The sequence below is a fragment of the Epinephelus lanceolatus genome, chromosome 3 (assembly GCF_041903045.1).
Source record: "Epinephelus lanceolatus isolate andai-2023 chromosome 3, ASM4190304v1, whole genome shotgun sequence".
In the NCBI taxonomy this organism is placed as follows: Eukaryota; Metazoa; Chordata; class Actinopteri; order Perciformes; family Serranidae; genus Epinephelus; species Epinephelus lanceolatus.
The window spans coordinates 19,074,161-19,095,598 of NC_135736.1; the positions used below are offsets into that span (position 1 = coordinate 19,074,161).

General features: G+C 40.8%; 1 protein-coding gene across 1 annotated transcript; it reads right to left on the bottom strand.

Annotated features, from left to right (window-relative positions):
- Nucleotides 1-512: 512 nt before the first annotated feature.
- On the bottom strand, nucleotides 513-20,701 carry slc25a10b (solute carrier family 25 member 10b). Its single transcript, XM_033624194.2, has 11 exons — nucleotides 20,247-20,701; nucleotides 8,767-8,886; nucleotides 7,714-7,828; nucleotides 6,648-6,696; nucleotides 6,508-6,549; nucleotides 6,378-6,421; nucleotides 6,227-6,297; nucleotides 4,783-4,875; nucleotides 4,622-4,699; nucleotides 4,436-4,492; nucleotides 513-3,203 (listed from the first exon to the last, which is right to left on the bottom strand). Exons 1-11 carry the CDS (start codon nucleotides 20,334-20,336, stop codon nucleotides 3,102-3,104), a joined length of 861 nt encoding a protein of 286 aa, XP_033480085.1. The 5' UTR covers nucleotides 20,337-20,701; the 3' UTR covers nucleotides 513-3,101.
- Nucleotides 20,702-21,438: the final 737 nt, after the last annotated feature.

A 21,438-nucleotide genomic window follows, 5' to 3' on the forward strand; every position in this document is an offset into this window, starting at 1 on the left:
GAGTACTCACGGTCATTAATGCTTTGCATGTGATGGATAGTGTTAATAATGCATTAGACAGCAATGTTCATTTAGGTGCAGGAACAGAGTCGCATTGACACCATTCATCATGACAGGTGAACATCATTACTTAATTGTAGATGGTGCTGCCACGTGGTGCAGGCTGGGAGGCCATAATTCTGCAAAATAAGAAATGATCTTACCTCTGTGGGCTGGTGTGCAAGACCAGCAGAGCTCTCATTAAAATATGTCCTTGTTCTGATGAGGGCAGATCCCCAGAGGGTGAAGCTTGATTCACAGTTGCAGCCAGCATCCTTGTACTATGTGCCTAAAGATCACCCTGTTTGCTTTATGACATAGGTTTAAATAACACTAACCACAGGGCCTGCAGCTAATTTATGAAATGGCCAAGGAAATGTGGTGTGACTTACAGCAAATCTGATTTATGACCAAGATAAAAGTTAATAGCCTGAGATGCTGTTTTAAAGTAGATGGTGAAACAACACAACACATATTTTCCATTAGTATTTTAATTCCAAAATTCATTAGTTAGTAATCTACAAAATATAAATTCACAACTCTCAGAACTGTGGGTCCCCCCAGTTTCATTCCTGTGCATTTTAAATAAAGCTGGGGTTTACATTACTCACTATGGCTGATCTACATTACCTCACATTGTTGAGGGACACTAGAGCATTACAACATGCAGATCTACAGTGGTTATCTGGCTACTATTCTTTATATGCATTCTTGAATGAAGGTCCTGGGCTCCACAGGACGCCCAAGAGATGGCATCTATATCACTCACACATTACTATACTGCCCCCTGGAGGACATATATTGTAAGGCAACATAACTTGACAAGGTCTCAGTCATCAGAGCAGGCACAGCACAGAGAGTATTATGTATTATGTCGCTGAACCAACAACTGTCAAGAGTCACGAAACACACAACAAGTTGACCTCAACTGGAACCATTAACATTGTAAATTCAAAACATCTGGAAACATTTTTACTTTTAGAACATGTTACAGTATGCAGCATGTGTGTTTCTACGCAGCAGGTTAGTCAGTATGAGTCCAGGAAATAAAGTGCCTCATAAAACAGAGTAGCATCCTGAGTCCTAAAAGAAACAGTAACAATACGGACAGAAATGCTACATGTACACTTGTACAATCCAGCAGTTCTCTACAGGCATCTCTGTTCTAACAGTAAGAACTTTTAAGAGATCAAGTGGTCACACAGAATTTCACTGAGACTAGAAGAACTACAACTAAAAAGAGCCACCTTCATCGTGGTTTCAGCAGCCTGCCCACAAACTCATTTTCTTACTTAAAAACACGAGACAAAACTTGGTCCCCTTCTCCTTTGAGAGATTTGAGAGTGACACGATGGCAGAGGAATGAATTAAAGGAGAATCGGGTCAAAGTTAACCACATGTTAACCTGCAAGTGGTTGATTTCCAGTCATAAAACATTAACGTCATGAAGAAAAAGCAAACAAACGAACTGTTAAATCCAGGATGCATCACATTTGGTCACCGCTGTTGGGAATGATTACTGTGTAATTATATAACAGTTGTGTTCAGTCATGTTTTAGCGATGGCTTCTAGGAAATGGTATAGATTGGAAAGAATGGCACTGATGACAAGGCTACGCTGTGTTTGTTTGCATTTTGCACTCCTGTTATATCACAAACTCTGTCCTGGCCTAATGTGACACGTCTTGCAGAGGACTAATAGGAAACACATTCCTGGCACTAACTTTTTGGGCCTTGATGGTTACACACTGGTGTGAGCTCTGAAGGCGCTGCTGCACACCACTGGAGAAACGGGTTTAAAGTATTGCTGAAAATAAAACATAGATCACAAAATCTAACCTGGAATTAGATAAAGTTTAAAGTCAACATCTGGTCTGTCAACATGACAGATCAATTGCTCAAAAATTAACACTTAATCTCAATTAGTCTCAGCCAGTCACGTAACCAACCCCACCTGAAATTACACTGGACAACTACATTAACTATCTGCTACAGCTAACTTTAATCCTCTCTCTATATTTGGCAGGTCATTCCAATGGGTGCCATGCCATTGTTTTGGCACCAAATTCCGAAGCCCAATTAGTCCGAAAAATGTCCCATTGGACTGAAATCCTTTTCTACGACAGCCTGTTATCCGAAAAATGCCAATGGCTCCAAAATCCGGTTTCCCCAAAAATACACACTCCCTGCAGACAGTTTTCAGTTTTCCAGCAATGTTTGAGCGACCAATCCCAAATGTTTTTACAAACCCTTTGCAGTGTTTCCCAGCTACATTTGAGCCACTGACCCTGGGTGTTTTTATCAGTCCTTCGCCACATTTCCCAGCGGTGTTTGAGCCACCAATCCCATGTTTTTACCAAGTCTTCGCTGTGTTTCTCAGCAGCGTGAGCGACTGATTCATGGTGTTGATCATCAATCCGTCCTTGCTTTTCCAGCAACTTTTGTGCCATCAAATGTGGGTATATTGAGCCAAAACATGATCCTTTCCAAACCATATCCACATGGTTTTTGCACCAAAACCGATGTCCACAATATCCACAGCGTTGTTCACAAATATCTGTGATTTACAGAAACATACAATGAAAACTTTTTCTGGCGATTGGGTTGTTTTACTACAGGGAGTGTGTCAAACAAACGAGACTTCGGAGCAATGGGTGTTTGTTTGTGGGATAATGGGCTGTCGAAGAAATGGGCTTTCTGTCCACTGGGACATTTTTCAGACTAATGGGGATTTGGAATTTTGGGACGTTGAAACAGTGGACAGTCCCCTTCCTAAACATCCAATTTGAAGCACTTTTATATGAAGCATGCTCTTTCTTAACATCATATTGATAATCTATGCTGATAGAATAAATTGCCTGATAAAAGTCTGTGCTCAAAATAATCAATATCATTACTAGCCGTGAGATAGAGGTAGAACAAAAAGGAGAAGGAAAACATGTACAGGTCCATAATACACTGTACATGAGTCCCTTTCTTCCCTTGTTTTCTTGTAAATGCCAAAAGTAGAGTGATGACAGGGTGAAGTGTGGTAGCAGTGTCGGGGGGGATTGAACAGCATTCTCAGGAGATGATGCGTATGCCGAAGTTTTTCTTGAGCTGCTCAAGGAAGATGAAGGTGAGCACTGTGTGAGGAACCAAGCGGATCCCTGCGGGGACGAGACCCTGCAACAGAAATTGGCATGAGATTACTATTTGTGGTTTTCTGCCACTACATCAATCAATTTAAAGCTACTGTGCCTAAAAAGTACTTTAGTATAAAACAGGTACTTCATCATTAAGATGGCTTGCCAGTGGCTGTAAATGCAGGTAATTTATCACACTTGACGTGCAGCCAGCGTGCCTTTAAATGTCAACTAAAACTTCTGCTGTCCAACATCATGATGAAGTAATTTGACAGATTTTTAATACTTTTTCATGGTTTGATTTTAGAATAGAATTATTTGGTGCTACATCAGAGAGATGCTCCTTCATGCTTCTGAGTGGGCGGGTCTCTACTGTTCATGTGCTGGATTAGCAGCTGAGCTAGCAGAGGTATTGTGGGACAATGTAAATAAAGTTGCACTGCTGACTGTAGCTTGCAAGCCATGGGCAGGCAGTTAGCATTAGTGCTGGAGTAAAAGGACCACACCATTTAGCTTCACAAAATATCATGACGATGGCAGGTATGTTTTGAAACTGCTAAAGTGGAACAGCTGACTGGCTATAGAGCCTGCAAAAGAAGAGACGTGTGTCCATGCATGTAGATAAAAGGGAGACATTCTGTTCAGACCAGAATTTGTCTGTCAATATCTTTTAGATTTTGGACAATTACAGTATGCAATAGCATGTTTGGGAATATTCTGTAAGATTTATTTATACTGTTCCGATAACATGTTTTTTAAAGATCTGATTAGAAGCAGCACTAAATGGAGGAAACCAAAGAACAGTATTGCCTTAGCATCTTTATTAGCACATAGAAGAATATTATGGGAGTGGAAGTTGCCATTTTGGCTCAAACATCTCATTATGTTTTTAAAACTGGAGAAAAATTAGTTCAACTTGAGAGTAGGGCCGAGCGATATGGACAAAATTAATATCTCTGTGTTTACAGGCTGACTGGCGATACATGATATATATCTCGGTATGTTCTATGAAAAACATAAAAAGTTCAAAATAAAAAGCAAAGACAGGGATTTTATTCCTGTTTGAAAATATACAGCGGTACAACACATTCATTCAATTATGATTTTTTATCTTTTTAATTGCAGTCATAGAAATTTTATGCGGGATGAGTCCTCCATGTTCATTATATTCAACTGTACCTGTTAAATGAACACATACATTTATCAAAAATAAGAAGTGGTACTAAATAACTACAGTGGTGTTAATGTATCATGTGTAAAGCTGTTTTTTACCTTGTAAAATGCCAGCGGACCGAGCCTAGCAGTTTCTCTTAAGCAATGCATCACCCCCTGAGGAGAGAAGGACACACTGGGTTACAATGGACACTGAGGAATGAAGAAGATGGACAGAGAGAAACAAAGCAATGACAGGATTAGAAAAGAAAATGAATAGGGAAGAGGAGGGGAGTAGGCACTCACTGTGTACTCTCCCTTTGAGTTCATCAGCCTCGTCTTTAGTACATCCAGAGGTTGACACAAGAATGTAGCACAGCCTCCCTGCAGAGCAGCAGACCATCAGTTTACATAACAGCCCTTTAGACTTCACACTGACTCGCACACAAATAAAACCTGATACTTACAGCAATAAAGCTGGAGAGAAAGTGTGTGAATATGTTATCTCCCATCATGCCTGTTCCCAGCACGAGCTGCTTGGCCTGGTCGTAACACGCCAGCTAAAGGTGGGGAAAGTAAGAGAAGAAAAACTTGTCATTTCAAGGATCAGTTTGCTGATGCATCTCTTTTCTCCTGATCGAAACCCCATCCGTCATTCTCAATACAACTTATATAACTGAGTAATGAGCCACAGATAATAAAGCAACTGGCCACATGTTAGACATGGGATCAGCTCTGAGAATGAATGAAATCACCTCACTGTGTTCCACCCCTGTGTCATGATTATCAACAAAGGCTCAAATACCCACAATCCTCCACTCCTTCACCTTCACCCATGGCTTTTGGAATCCACCAAAGTCTTGTACATACTGGGATCACTGGCTGTGACTGAGCTGTGGATCAGGAGGGAGAGCGGGTTGTTCACTAATCGGAAGATCAGCGGTTCGATCCCCGGCTCCTCCAGTCTGCATGTTGAAATATCCTTGAGCAAGATACTGAACCCCAAATTGCTCCTGATGCCTGTTCCATCGGTGTGTGAGTGCGTTAATAACTGAGTAGCAGGTGGCACCTTGTATGGCAGCCTCGGCCACCAGTGTGTGAATGTGTGTGTGAATGGGTGAATGCGACTGATGTTGGCCTTTAAGTGGTTCACAAATACATGCAGGATCAATTGACACGTTCTCACTCCCATCTCATCAAATACTGATGCTTGGTTAGTGGCCCTACACGTCAAACTGCGATGTCACTTTTATACGCTCAGGGACGGCATGTTAATATATGTGTGTTACATGCATTGTGACTTTCTTTCTTCCTGCTGTCACAGGAAATGTAGAGTTTTAACTCATTAAATGCATGAAGTCTCTTTCCAAAATAAACTCAGTATGTAGGTGAAAGGCTTTGTTTCAGGTTTACTTCCTTTGGTCTGGATGAAAAAACTATGTGCTTGGTTTAGAGAAAAAACATGGGCATTTTTGGGCTCAGTTGTGTTAGCGCTACAGTCTGAGGTTCCTGGATATGCTTGCCAACACAGACTCTAGAAAGTTAACTGAGGCTGAGGTTATATGGATTAATGTATAATGCATCATTTAAATGGAACCATCTGAACAAGCTGCAATGTAATCTCCAAGATTGATTCAGCACTGATAAATGAATGTACCTTTAATTTAACTCAATTTAACTCCATTATCTTATTAAAAGCTCTTAATGGATTCTGAACTTGACATACCATTTCACATTATTAACAAATACCCTCTTAATGTATTGAAGAGAAAGAATTAATTAAATTGTGATTGTGTTAGCTCAGTTGGAATAAAGTGCAATACAAAGATAAAGAAACAGACGTTGCTCTTAACTGGTGTAAACATTTCAAAGGAAGTTTTTAAAGTTACAGATTTTATATCTGTGACTTGCCTGTCCCACAGTGACCATCGCTCCTCTGCTGGAGGCCATGGTGGCTCCTGAGAAGAGTTTCCTCACACCCTCTGGGGGACAGGACACAGGTCAGAGGTCAAACATGATGCCGCTATGTGCTTCACATGAAGTTACATCCACTATGATTTACCTTCTCTGAAGACTCTAAAAAGCCCATCAACGGCGTGTTTGTAGCTGCAAGAAAGAAAAATTAAATTACAATGAGAGACTTAGAGCGTCTAAACTGAACAAGTTTAGCTACAGAAAGTTACAACACTCACTTTCTCCTCTGTTCTGATGGTAGTTTCATGTCATTCTGCATCCTGGAGGTAATTAAAGGGGTTAAGACTGGTTTGCTTGTTTGGAATGATTTTAAATGTGTTCATATTTATGAGATTAATGAGACATCACAGCATGTTACCTGACATTCACCATGTCGGCCGGCGTGCCAACAAACCCACCAGTGAAACCTGTGAGCAGAAAAATCTTGTTAGCACACAATTTTGAACAGGTGACACTTACAGTTCCAAAAAATTGTGGAAGATTGTCCAGTAAATTTTCTAAGACTTTTAAGGGAAATTAAACTGATATTTCAGTCAACCAATACACAGTAGTCTAAAGCAAAGTTCACTTTATAACACCCTCTTTTAGCTTTTGCGAGCTAGCTGTCACCCTGTTGAATGTAGCTTGACTTAGCACGTTACTTGATGAGTGTAGACTGTTTATTCATTCTTTATGCCAAAATATTTTTTTATAAATTAGTTGTTGACTTTAAAGTTTGCACACAGCCTACACTGTGCGCTCAGATTTTCACAGTATCTTTCTGTGTTAGTTACGAGTCATTCCGTCACGCAAATTTGCGTTTCTAACTAGCTAACTCACCACATGGCACATTTCACACTGTGGCTATTTTTTTGACAAATACATGGGATTTATTTGGCAAATGAGTGGATTATGCCCGCTTATGATGGGGTAAAATGTTCGATTTTAAAGCCAGCATGAGCTTTATTCTCATTATTTTCCGATAATTCCCATAAATTTCTATTAATTGCCATAGAAATTTACCACCTTGAATATTGCTTGAATTTTATGTGTGCGTGCATGCGTGCGTGCGTGTGTGCATGTGTGCATGTTTACTTGTACATGTTACACAGTGAGGACCAACAAAATGTATTTTAGTGAGGACATTTTTACAAAGTGAGGACATTTGGGCTGGTCCTCACTTTTTCAAAGGCCTCTTTGAGGGTTAAGACTTGGTTTTATGGTTTAGGATAGAATTAGGTTTAGGTTAGGGTTAGGGATAGGCATTTGGTTGTGATGGTTAAGGTCAGGGTGAGGGGCGAGGGAATGCATTATGTCAATGAGGGTCCTCACAAAGACAGAATTACAGGAATGTGTGTGTGTGTGTGTGTGTGTGTGTGTGTGTGCGTAGATAAAGAGAGGCGTAAAGAAGCAGGGTGTGTGTGCGTGTGTGTGTGTGTTCCCACCTCCGAAGGCTCCCAGCAGGACCTTCTGGTAAAAGGGCATGGGGCCCTGGCTTGTGCTCCCCATCATGTCCCTCACTGTCTCATAGATGGCAAATCTGGTGAGGGAATAGGACATCTGAGAGCAGAGGAGAGGTAAAAAGGATGAGTATCCTCAACTGTCCTCACTATCTAACATTTTATTTCTTTCAACCACTAGGAGGAGCCTTTGGCAAATCTACCAGTTTTATTATTAAAAGTAAACAGGATGCAATATTTATGAATAAATGAATGTATTTGAATCTCATTAGAATAGACCTGTCACAGTAAAGTTACCTATAAACTGTTCTAATGTGGTCTGCCATACTCTCTCTTCTCTAACCAGAAACATGCTTAATAAGTACACCATGTTTAGAGAAACAACTGAGAAAAATACACTCTTTTTTTTTTGGACTTTACATGTACACAAAAGAAAGCAGAGCGGTAGTATAAAATAATTTCTCCAAACTTTTCTTTTGAAGATAACCTTTTATTAATACTAGTATTACAGATTTATTTCAAACACATCTGTCATTATTGGTGGATGCTTTACTCAATTGTATTCTTAACTTATTTTCACTTGTTTTTTTTATTGCAGTATTGAAAAGCTTGAAGCTTTAAGTGCTGTATAAATAGAGTTCATCATTATTATTATTTTAAAAAGATGGGATAATTATAAAGAAAAGGGTCAAATTCAAATGTAAACAGTGACAATCTGTTTCATATAGTTCTGATGAAAGCTTAAAAAATTCAATGTTTCTGCTCGAAGTCAAGACTGTTATACACTCTGTGGTAACTGTGTCTGTTCTTCACCCACCTTTAGCCTTATTTTAGCATTACTGTCTGTTTCAGTATAGTTTTACCTGTCTTTTACCAACATTTTATTGTTATCATCTTAGCTAGCTTTCCACTCTAAATGTGACTTATCGGTTACAGGTTAAAAAAAATCAAACAAACAAACAGAAAGTACAAACTAATAAACACAACAACATACAAAGGCTCAAGAACAGTCTTGTGCATGCACACAGAGACACATACCTGTCTGCAGAGGGAGGCAGAGAGGCCATTGTAAAGAGCCAGCACACCATCGCTCCTCACCACATGAATGGCCATCCCAACCATCCTCTTCTTCACCTCCTGCTGTGTCTGCAGGTGTACCTGGAGAGACCGTAATGAATTAGCACTCAACAACATGATAAAGAAAACATTTGACAGAACACAGATGCAACAACTTCTTTTGTGGGGCAATTTAGACACAAATTTACATATAAGGGCAACTAAATGTGTGAAAGAGCTACATGTGTCAAGGGGTACTTAAGTGGTACAGTAGGCTGAAGGGTTGTGCAGCAATTAGTTTTAAAACCCAGAAATTAGTTAGATTTTTGCTGTTCTGGTTTGCTTGTCTTGAAGACAATGTTTTTTTGATTGATGAGCATGCCTGAAAGGATAAGATATTCTCACATTTTGTTCTACGGCATAAAATACATCTGTAAATACCCCCCTTGTGAATTTTGACATATTTACCTGTCATAAAAAACGGCAGTTGTTAACAAGTAGCTAAATGAGCCTTAAGAGCAACATCATGCTGAACACAGTTTTACAGCCTTGTCATAGTAGAGACGATGAAGTCATGTGACTGCTGTGTAGTTCGTTTATAGCCTTACATTAGCTTTGTACTTGTGCCAATTGCATTTCGGCTTAAGGAATCATAAAAGTGATGTTCACTTGTGAACATTATCTTGCTCAACAAAATGTGTAAGTATCATAAACTTTTGTTTGCCACAAAGTTTATTGTCTGCAATGATCCAAAATCCAAGGGGGGTAGGGTACCAGGGCGATGTTAACTTCCGGGTTGGAATTTAAAAAAAAAACAAAAAAAAAAAAAACAAGTCATCCCTGAACCACTTTATTGCACTTCCATAAAGCTGTAAGACCAGTTGCCAAAATCTAGTCAGGAGAGGGTGAGATATCCATAATTTTAAGTCTTTACTGTAGGTCAAACTCCAAAAATACTGGATCCTGCACTTCTTTAATTAGTCCCTTGCTGTCACGAGTCTTTGAAACTCCAACCTTCCAGTTTACATCACAGGCTTTCTATTAACTTGATTTAGTCCCTGATGACATTACTATGACATCATCTGGGTTAGTTTCTCGGATTTGAAAAAGTTTCCCGAGTTACAGAGGAAGTCATGCAACTGTTTTCACAAGCTGAGTAATACTGACCACAATGAGTAAAGAGGAGGAGGAGTGTGTGTGTGTGTGTGTGTGTGTTGTCCCTGTCAGAGGTCATCAGCAGCTCTACCACATGGCCTTTGTCCTCTGTTCTAATCAGTATTTGAGTTTCAAGGCTACTAAGTGCTGCAAACACATTTTACTATCCTTTATTAAATTTACATAAATTATACCCTCATTTACTGCAGATCATAGGTCATTAGATATTTGTATTTATTACCTTTTCAAAACTTTTAACATGTTTGTATATGTATTACAAACCTAGCATAAAATGATGCCTCAGGTGACGAGACATTGGCCTAAACTACCAATTTCTTCTTTAAAATTTCTCTTACATTTTCTGCCATGTTATACCAGTGCTCACGGTGCCGTCATCACAAGACAGAATAAAAACAAGACCAAGAGTCAACAGCAGTGCTTTCAACTAAATGCTAACATCCACATGCTAACATGCTCACAATGACAATGCTAACATGCCAATTTTTACAAGGTGACGTTTACCATGTTTATCATATTAGCATGCTAACATTGCACATTGCTCCAGTCGAGTGATTATATGCCAGTTTTTTCTGACACAGCCTCCATTGTTTTCATTTTCTAGATCAAAGTACTGCCAAACGGCGCTGAGAGGACATCTCTCGGATTTCCCACTGTGCTGTTTTAAAACTCCAGTCTCCTCGAGCATTACCACGGGGATGGGAACTGCTGTCTGACAGCTCTGTAGCACCCACTAGTGGTGGGCGGCTGCATGACAGTTGAGCGGCCTTGTACATGAATAAAATGCTGATTGGTCTAACCGACTAATATTTCTGGTGCTGACTAGCGAGGAGGTGGACATTTAATTGTTTAGACGACTAATCGCGCATCCAAAGTGGTGGACCGACCATAAACATTGGCATCTATAGAGCCAGGGAGCTCACATGACGTAGAAAATCTTACAAACTTAACTCTTTCAAAAACTGTCTTTGATAACACTACACAGTCTACTTTTGAGCTAGGGTCATAGTGTGGGGGAAAAATCAAAACACTTGCACAGTTACTTCAGGGAATTTAATCTAGACGTAAATCTGGTATTTTTCTTAGAGCTCTGATAAAGTGAACCACAGAGTGTTGTGCAAATGTGTGTTGAGCCATCAGCAAGCTAATGTGCACAGAAACACCCTTGCACACAAGTACACACAACATGGTGAAATATTAAACCCAGATGAGCTGATAAGTGTCTGGCTGAAAAGTCTTTTAGGGTGAGGTCAGGTAAAACCTGTTTGGGACAATAGAGCAGTCTATCTGTTGATATAATGGATGTCTTGGGTTAACACCAAAGAGGAAATCAATGTAACATGACTAGGCAATCTTTGCTCATGTGATATGTGTGTTTGCTTAAACCCTACTTCCCTGCTCAAAAACACATTCACATATTCTCTACTCTAAATTACACTTCAGTCCTAAATTTAGATGCTCTGCTGAGTGTGCAGCATTATGAGGCCATTCACTTTTTAAGCTGTGTAAGCTGTTGCAACAAAATCAACAATGTGCTGACAGAGAACAGAGCAAACTTTGGGTTCATGTGTGTGTGTGTTTTATATGCTATGTTGGTAAAAAGAAAAGTTTTTAAAAGTGCTTTATGAGTAAGGAAGGATATTCATCATCTGGAGCAGCTCAGCTTGGAGGTGGACCGTTTGCTAGTTTAATTTCATTCTGCAATGGTAGCTCTCAGGGCAATCACAACAAAATGTTGCAATAGCATTATTCAACTGGTGCATCTGCTCTGGCAGATGTGTCTGGTCTGCCGCCACTTTGGGCAGACTCCCAGCAGCCTGAGACGTGCCAGGCTGATCACAACAGCTTATCTCATATAGGGTGTGTTTGAGACGAAGAGGTGCACTGCTCTGTCATTTTTGAAAAACCAATGCTGTTGAGGCTGACATGGAACTTTCTGTAAAAGCTGTTACCACCTTAGTATTGAGCAAACTGGGTGGTGTATAGTCGCTAAAAGATGAACAATCCACTGCACTTTAAGTTTCCTTGAAAAGAAAGATGTGTTTGGAGTACTTCCAAAAGGGTTTCGCAGAAGTTTTATCTACCAACTCATAATGTAACAGCTCATATCTGCATGCTGTAGCCTGTTCGCATACTAACTACTGTGCTGTGATTGGCCGTCTAAACCAGGCAGACCTCGTCGCCAGCACATGATCTTTTGATAACCTGTTAGAAACAAAAAAATGAACTTAGAGGTTCCAGACTTATTTACATTTACAATTTAGTGTGGTGATGTCAGGCTAGCATTTCAGACCATCCAGGGTTAAATTATGCAAGAGTGAAATACAAATGTGCTACTCAGGCTGCACAATAAAACTGGGTCAATCATTTGATATTTACTGTTGAACAACTTTCTGCAGACTCATCTGGTGTTGAGCAATCTTGACATGTTATCATTTAACAAATCCCTGTTTCCCGAATAAATGATTCTACGCAAGATGTAGGTCTAATTACAAATTAACAAAATGAGTTACTGAAGTCTTTGTTTTAAACATATGAAAAGCTTGGTCTCATGTAGTAGCCTACATTACAGTGCAGCACAGATCAGATGAAATTATTTTCCAGGGGATTTTTCATACCTTTGCCTTGTTGTGATAAAAAAAAATCCTTGTTACTATTGTGAGAATACTTTCTACCGTATCACAGCACACAAAAACAAGCAATTATTGTTGCCATTTACCTCCATTTATTTTGTGTACCATTCAAGCTTTTGTTGCTCAAGCTGTGATGGGAGACACTGCAACGTAAGTAGGGCCGGGCAATAAGGAGAAAATTAAATATCATGACATTTTCGAACAAATACCTTGATATCGATATCGATATTGATATCGATATCGCGACGATATTGTAGGGTTGACTATTGGTACTTTAACAAAATATTTACACAATAAAATTTGTGACAATCATCAGTAATGTGGATACAATGACTAAGTGGGTAAAGGTCAACAATAGAGCAGCTAGAACAGTCTAGTAAGCTCAGAAAATTACATCCCCTCACTGTAATGCAGCTTTAAAACCAGGAAAAGACAACATGAAACCCAAAATCAATAACAATATCTAGTTTCATATCACAATATTGATATGATATTGATATATACAGCCCAGTCCTCACGCAGACCAAGCTTACAGCACAGAGAAAAGGGTGCAATAGCGGTTCAAATTCACTTAATGATTCGCAAAAGTGATAATGTAATGTGATATGATATGATATGATATGATATTTTCCAATTCTCTGGGATTTTTAGAGCACTTTTTTTTATCAACAACACTTTAGAGAATCTTTTGAGAAAAAAGCTTGAGCACCTCCTTATGAAAGCACCAGTCCTGATAGTGGACCACATATGGTTTCACCTTCATCCAACACCAGTAACACGCCTCACCTGACTGCCACTTTAGCAGTTTGATTGGTGTAAAGCCACATAGCTACACACGGCATAGTATGTGAGTATTTGGACAGTGACGCATTCTTTTGTTCTGCTGCCTCTGTACTCCAACACAATGGACCTGAATGACTTTGAGGTTCAAATACTGACTCTCAGTTTTAGGAATCTCCGTAAGGTGAAGGACACAGGTGCATGATGTTGTTCTGAAAAGATGGGGCAGTTAGTTATTGTAGTTTGGAATACAGATTTGACCCACTTAGCAACATGGTCATCAGTTAGAGCTGCAGCAGAGGCTGTGACACATGGCTCATGAAGGCAAGTGAGGTACCTTAAAACATTTTGAGCCTGTGTGCCACAATGTGCACTGAAAAAAGCTGCTTGTTAAAACTCGTGAACATGCCTGAGAAACATTACATTTTAAGATTTTCCTCAGTATCAGAGTAATCCCATGATAGTTGTCTATAAAGGCATGGATGCACTGCAATGAGGAACTGCTAAAAGGTAGGTCCGCATACCTTTACTGGTGCCAGTTTGGCAGGTATAGGCAAAAAAAAGAGGCCTCAAGTTACAGCAGCATTTTCGCTTTTTCTTTCCAGGACTGGAAGAAAACAATTCACAGCTCAAGCTGCAGTTGTCTCAATGCTAATCTTTTCTGTAAGTCAATCTGAGTCTGTCTAAAGGACGTCCTCAGTGATAGAGATGAAAACATTCATTCTACAATTCTTTAAAGTAGTTTTTACCCACCCAAGGATAGAAACCATTCACCAGTAGGGATGGTAAATGAGTTCCAGTTAGGAACCAATTCAGAATTGTTTAATCCATCAGAATTTTATGCCTCCGAACATATCAATTCCTTCCATTGACACCGGCATGCAGGGCAGGAGTTTCACCAGCTGGCTTTGATGTCCTTTTGAAAATTGTATGCCCATCAGTCACTGTGGCCTTGGTACCCCACTCTTCACTCTACATGTACTTGATTGGTTATGGTAACATGATCGACATGTGACAGGACTGGGAAAAGTGACAGTTCGATTGCTACCCGATCCACACGCCCTGCCCGATCGGTACTGCCCATGTGCAACTCCCAAGAGGAAGCACAATGGCTCGCTAAGCTCCCTCCATCATCAACTCCGTCAGAATGTTATTAAATGAAACAGAACAATACGATACATAAGTCTGACAAAGTATGTAAAGTACATACAGTGTATATGTCTTTCACACACATATCCTTATAGACTCGACTCCCCCTACTCAAGGCCTTGATGTCCTTGCATGTGGCCTTTGTGCCCTCAAAAAAATTGCTCCACAGCAGGCCAAGTGGCCTTGCCCCTAAAATTCTGAAATTCCAGGCCTGCTGGCGTGCTCTTCTGACAGTTGCACATTGCAAAACAATAATGTCAAACTCGTGCGCCTATGCTGATGGAAATTTGCAACTAGCACGAGTCATGGCAGAGAGGAAGAAACGGTCTGGAGTGTGGCTTCATTTCACATACACAGATGACGACAGTGCTGCTTGTAATGTCTGTAACCAAGGGTGAAAACACCAGCAGTACGCTAAAAACATGGAGTTAAATTCCAGAAGTGCAGTGTATTTAAAACTCTAAACACTAGTGCCACTGCCTCCCAACTGAGCAAACCGTCCATTACCGAGGGTAAATAGCTTATGTTACACTAACATTAGTGCCTCGCAGGCAAGCTTAGCAGATTTTTGACCAGTTACAGCTGAAAACTGGTTCCAAATTAAACAGCCAATAAACACTGGCTCTTGCACACCCGAGTCACTGGATGCTGTTTGTCTACACTGTGTGTAGCCTAGGGGGAAAATGTAACAGTTGCTTTTACCCTAAAAACCTGTAGGTAAACTTTTTCCCACACACAAAATGAATAAGTGAATAGATAAAGAAGCAGACCAATAAGCAGGATCCATAATGACACTGGTTTATTCAATCTTCTGTCCCTATTCAGCAGAGACAAACTGACTAGTTGAAATCAAGATCCAATGACTGAAGGAAAACAGCAAGGTCACTCCATCAGGCTGCTGACATTGGGGTAGCATTTGTTACTGTATATCAGGTAGGGGTGGGAGAAAAAAATCGATTCACGTCAGTATCGCAATTTTTTGTTTAACGATTTTTTAAATCAATTTTTTTATTAAAAAAAATCTATATTTTCCTAATTAAAATGCTTCATTTTAGTCTATGTTTATAAGCAGAGTTGGAAAAAAGTTACCACTCTTCTCCAGCAGAGAGCGAAATGTTTTTCTTCGACTATCTAGTAACGTGACGTCATATCCGTTTGCGGGAAAAAGCAGAAACAGAAAGCGGAAAATGGCGGACAACGTACAAAAATTAGTTACGACCTCCACCATCACATTTTAAATCAAAAGTGTGGACACATTTTGGATTTCTTGCTTCGAGGGGAAAAGCAGAGCTGGACATGTCGAAAGCTATTTGTAAACTCTGCAATGCACAAGTCGCATACTGCAGAAACACGACTAACGTTACCGCCCACCTCGCAAGACACCACCCTGAGGTAAATTTAGAGTTATTAGCCAAACGACCCGCAGCAACAAGCCAGCAGACACTTAAAGCAGCATTGTACAAACTACCCAGCAGTTCTGAAAAAGCAAAGCGCTTAAGTAGGTCAATTACTGACTTTATTTGCAAAGACCTGCGGCCTTATAGTGTTGTGGAGAATACGGGATTCAGGAACATGCTGTACATGCTGGAGCCGAGGTACGTTATACCTTCCAGAAAGTATTTCTCCGAAACAGCAGTGCCTCAGATTTACAAGGAGATTAAGGAGAAGGTAAAAGAAAAACTCAGCGGAGCAGAGCGTGTTGCTCTCACCTGCGACGCATGGACTTCACGGGCAACCCAGTCCTATGTCACCATTACAGCGCATCACATCGCTGAAGATTGGTCTCTGTCCTCCCACGTCCTCCAGACCAGGGCCATGCATGAGTGTCATACTGGCTCAAATGTAGCAGAGCTGCTAAGTAATGTGGTGACTGAATGGGGCATCACAGAGAAAGACTCTGCTTTAGTCACAGATAATGCGGCTAATATGGTTGTCGCCGCACAGTTAGCCGGCTTTCTCCATGTAAAGTGCTACGCGCACACACTCAACCTCGCCTCTCAGCGTGCCCTAAAGCTGCCAGCTGTTGCAAGATTACTCGGACGAGTACGGTGTGACTGGATTTTTCCATAGAAGTGCCACATCACTTCATGTTTTGGAGCAAAGACAGAAGTTGCTGGAGCTCCCCGCGCACACTGCTTTCCCCCGATGTGAGAAAAAGAGAGAAAGACATCAGCACATTCACTGAGTCGGACATATCTAATGTGGAGGAGTTCATCCAGGCCCTGAAGCCCATGAAGGTGGCTACATGTGTTATGTCAGATGAGAAAAACCCGACAGTCTCTGTCAGGTCTTAGTAAAAGGTACACGTCCGAGGTGGAGAAGGCCACACTTAATCTAGCTTCAGCGCTAGATCCAAGGTTTAAAGTGCTGGAGAAACAGGAAAGACCTAATGGTTCAAATATGTTGCTGCTGAATAAATCTTAAAAACTGACTCGCATGTGATGTGCATTTTTTGGGGAAATATGGTCCATGATATAGTCTGTAGACGTCATCATCATCATTCAACTTTTTTCCATGGTCTGGTGTTAAAAAAGCAAACTAAAAATCGCAAAAATCAGCAATATCGAAGAATCGCAATTTAAATCGAATCGGCACCCAAAAAATCGTGAAAGAATCGAATCGGGAGAAAAGCATATCGTCCCAGCCCTAATATCAGGTGATGGGAATGTCCTCAGACAAGTTCACAACACCAGTATTTATGAAGTTCTCAGTGAGGCATGCCTTCATGCTGATATCTCCCCAAGAGATTCTGCTTGTTTTGTTTCAATAGATTTGATCAAAACTCCAGCAAGTACACACCTACTGTGTCTGGGACTGGCAGAGAGTATCACATTTTGTGGTTTTGTAGATTAATGACGAGTCTCACATTCACTCTAAGGTTTCCCATGAAAAACAACTAGACTTTTAAAGAACTCTCATATGTTGACCCACATCATGTGCACACAATCTAGTCCTAACCCAATGAGAACATGTTGGGTCAGTAGGTCTTTTGATGGTTAACCTCACTTTAGTTTTAGTCCTGACAAAGCAAAAACACTGAAGATGAAAATTGACTTTGAAAATAAGTCTTGGTGAAATTAATATTCCTAACAGTCACAAAACAGGCCTCTCTTCCTCTTTGAATACTGACATACATATACAAAAACACACTTTTGTTTACTGCGTTGTACATGAGATTAGTTTTTCTTTTTCATAGTTTGTATTAGGGGTGTAACAGTACACAAAAATCTCGGTTCGGTACGTACCTCAGTACACAAGTCACGGTTCATTTTTTTCGGTACAGTAATGAAAAAAATAGACAACTATTAAATATATTTTATTTACTGGTAACCTTATTAAAACATACCACCACAGCAGTTAACTCTTTTTACACAATTTTTGAATGAAACAAATATATATACAATCCTGCTTTTTCACATTGTTTGAATGAAAATAGAAATATAAAAGTGAAAAATAAAATCCTGCTGTTTTTAAATATATAAATATACATTTCTGCTTTAACAGTTTTACTCAATTAAAATAAAACGTATAGTGCAGCTGGTCAGCTTTAAAGCCTGCTCAGATTCAGTTTTACTAGGAACTTACTTAGCTTTCCCACTTTGTTAAAGTGCAGTAAACAAAACATGCTTATATCTAAAGTGCAGCTTAAACAATTTTACTCAACTCCAATGGCGTTGGTTATTTCTTTAGCGCGATGGTCAGGGAAACGCTCTTTCTTTTTAAACAACGACGATATCGTAGTTTGCACTAGATTGCTTTTTCTAGTCGTGCCGGTTAACGTTCAAACTCGGGTGGTGTCGCTTTAGATGCGTTAGCATGTTAGACGTATTTCCAAGTACATACCCGACCGCTGTTCTGCAGTGTCGACACACTGCTTTTGTCTTGTCCACTTGTTTATTTCCATCTTCGTATTTTACCCTGAAACCAAAGTGTTCCCAAACGGAGGACTTAAGGTTTGCGGGTGGGTCTTCAGGTTCATCAGGCTCGTTTGCCATGTTGTCAAAATGCGCGAATGCGCTGCACAAAGTGAAAGCGGAGATTTACGGTCGGACTCGGTCCGTCACTCAATTATGTCCATCGGGGAACTAGATATGGTTTGGCTCGCAAAAATGGAATTAAAATAAAACAAAATAATATCCTGCACCCAATAATTCGGTACAGGGTCGTGCCGAACCGAAAGTCGCGTACCGAACGGTTCGACACAAATACATGTACCGTTACGGCCCTAGTTTGTATGTTTTTTGGTAGAGGTCATATGTGAAAACATGTCAGTTCAATTCAGTAAGCTTCTTTGACATTTCATGTGTTGCCACAGCACAACTACAATTTAAGACAGTGAATTCCATGAACTGTGTTGGAATATAATAGGTAATTAAATCATTATAGAACCAATTAAAAACAATGTACTGATACAAAATCACAGGCATACATTTTAAAGAAAAAATATTAGGTGAATAAGTAAATAAAAAGGCAGAGTGTGATCTGTCTGTACATGCTGATGTGTTGGTGACATGCACTGACACATTTTGCTGCATCTGTGGCGCTGACACTAAGTTCACCAAGTAGAAGCTGCATTTTAACCTGATCTAAGAGTGAATTAAAATCTTGGAGTTTACATTTGATTTTGTAAATAACTTTGTTCTGCTGTCGTTATATGTGCCAAATTGTAGCAGGAAATGTTGCTCTGTCTCCATCTGCCTCCACAGCTGATAAAACCAGTCTTCTAGAGGCCACCGGGTCTGCCCGTGTCTGCTGGTCTCTATGGCCAGGCTGGGATCCAGTTTTATCAGTAAGGATATTCTCAATAGTACAAGTACAGCAGTATTACTACACGTGTAGACAAAATAATGTCTGTAGAAAATGGAAAAGGTGAATTACTTTAAGGACTTTATGAGAACTGAAGCAAAAGAATCACCAGATTCAAAGTTTAATTCCTTAGTTTTCCACTACCAGGTCTATAATTTTATATGGCATCACCAGCTACCAAGCAAGCCCAAATGAAGCACTCCTGATTACTGGCTTTGCCTACATAATTACACACCCCATGACTGCAACTTAGTGTTCTCAAGGTCATGTGCTGCTGTCTTCAGTGCAACCATAAGAGAGGTGCAAGTAAGGCGAGGAAGGATTTTGACATCAGGTAGAGATGTAATACTGGTTTACTCTTCTGCGCAGCACAGCCAGGCAAACATTTACAAGAGTGAACATGTATGACCCCACTGGCAGACTCACATCTGCTGTCAGGCGATGACAGGCTGGGGAAAGCATATATTCCCTATAGTCAGTGTGATCTTACAGATACCATATTCTCAAAAAAAAACCATAATTAAATGTAGAGTTAAAGCTACATTGGGTCATTCTGTTTATTCTGCAATGACTCCAGCAACTATTTTCAGTTATTTTTCCTTCATCATAAGCAGTTGACCAGCTTTAACTCGTCCTAACCTGTGCCCTATATTTCAAAAGCCTTGCACATCCTAACAGACATTGCAGTGATGCCATAGCAGACATGTGATATCTCAGAGCATGGCATGGCATGCCCCCTAAAAGCTAACTGCAGCCACAGCACGCAGAGAGGTTGTCTAATGCCGAGATGTCAGCGAATAACAGCAATCATGCTTGTTTTGGGGGACTGCTGCTGGAAACAACTGTAACCTGGTGTTCAGGCCTGCTCTTCTCTGCACACAGGCGGAGGGTTACACACTGTGCAGCTCCCCTTCCGCTCACCTTCAGCAGGTCCAGAGGATGCGTGCAGCAGGCAGCACCGCATGACGCCAGCCCACCGAAATACCACCGCGACATCCGTTTCTCGGTCATGGTCCCGTGATGTGCCGTTGTCCGATGCAGCTACCGCGGTGACTTCCGTCCTGTCGGTCCGCCTTCGACACGCTGCCCGCCCGCTCTGCTCTGTCGGCTTCCTCGCCTGCAGCTGGCAGTAGCTTGTGGTCTACAGGACACGGATAACCTCGTTAATCTTCAAACATTCCGATAAGAGACTGCGCTACAGACCGAGGGGACTTTGGGCTCCAGCAGCATCGCGCACACTCGTGCCACATAACGTGCGCGTGGGGCTGTGTAGGGCCACAACATGCAGGAGGAGGAAGCAGCTACGGAGAGGAGAGCAGCCAATTGGCACCGTGAACGGCGGAGCTGCCTACTCGCCCCGGGGTCCGAGATCCAAAGGTCGACTGCGGGGTATGAGAATGCTAAAACCCCGAACTGCACCGACTCACACACACACAGCCCACTTTCACCCCTTACAGACTGTCATGCGGGCTTTAAAGTGATACGCATCCTTTCTGCAGCTGTATGTAGTGGAAATACACTCTGTCTCTTTAAGAGGACTCGTGGAGTAACGTTAGCTGTCATCCTCAAGCAGAGACTCCAGTCCAAAAACCGCTGTGCTGGTGAGATTATTTGTAACATGTGTCTACATGTGATGGAGCTCAGTTCAGTGCCATCCACGAGCCCCAAAGCAATTTTTTTTAAAGTAAGTGTAGAAATGGTTGAGGATAATCAAGTCTGTAAGGCAGTCAACAAACATGGGACACCAAGGTTTTTGTGTCTGATCAAACAACTGTGTCACTTGGAAATGATGATCAAAGAGGAGATAAAACACATGAGACAAAATAAAAGAGGTGTAAAACAGACCAAGCTCCTAACTATGTGGGATCAGTAGGACCCGATAATTATTAAAAAAAAACGAAATCTTGTTAACAATAATTAAGTCCCAATGTCCTCTAGCGGGACAACAGTAAAATAAACCACTTTCAACACTAAAATGTGATCAGGTTTTGGACCTTGTCCACATTTGTGTCAGGATCGGCTGCAGACTGACTTGGCAGAGATGGCTGCCATCTTGTTTTTACATGGATTAGTGTATTGTGCTTTTACAACCACCAGATAGCACAGAAAAGTG

Excerpts from the sequence above, each read along its gene's own strand:
- slc25a10b (XM_033624194.2), bottom strand. The coding sequence starts at position 20,336 with ATGACCGAGAAACGGATGTCGCGGTGGTATTTCGGTGGGCTGGCGTCA. Across the intron at positions 6,697-7,713 it reads CCTGCTGGGAGCCTTCGGAG|GTTTCACTGGTGGGTTTGTT; the intron begins GTGGGAACACAC and ends TTCTGCTCACAG. Across the intron at positions 4,700-4,782 it reads TTCTCTCCAGCTTTATTGCT|GGAGGCTGTGCTACATTCTT; the intron begins GTAAGTATCAGG and ends GCTGCTCTGCAG.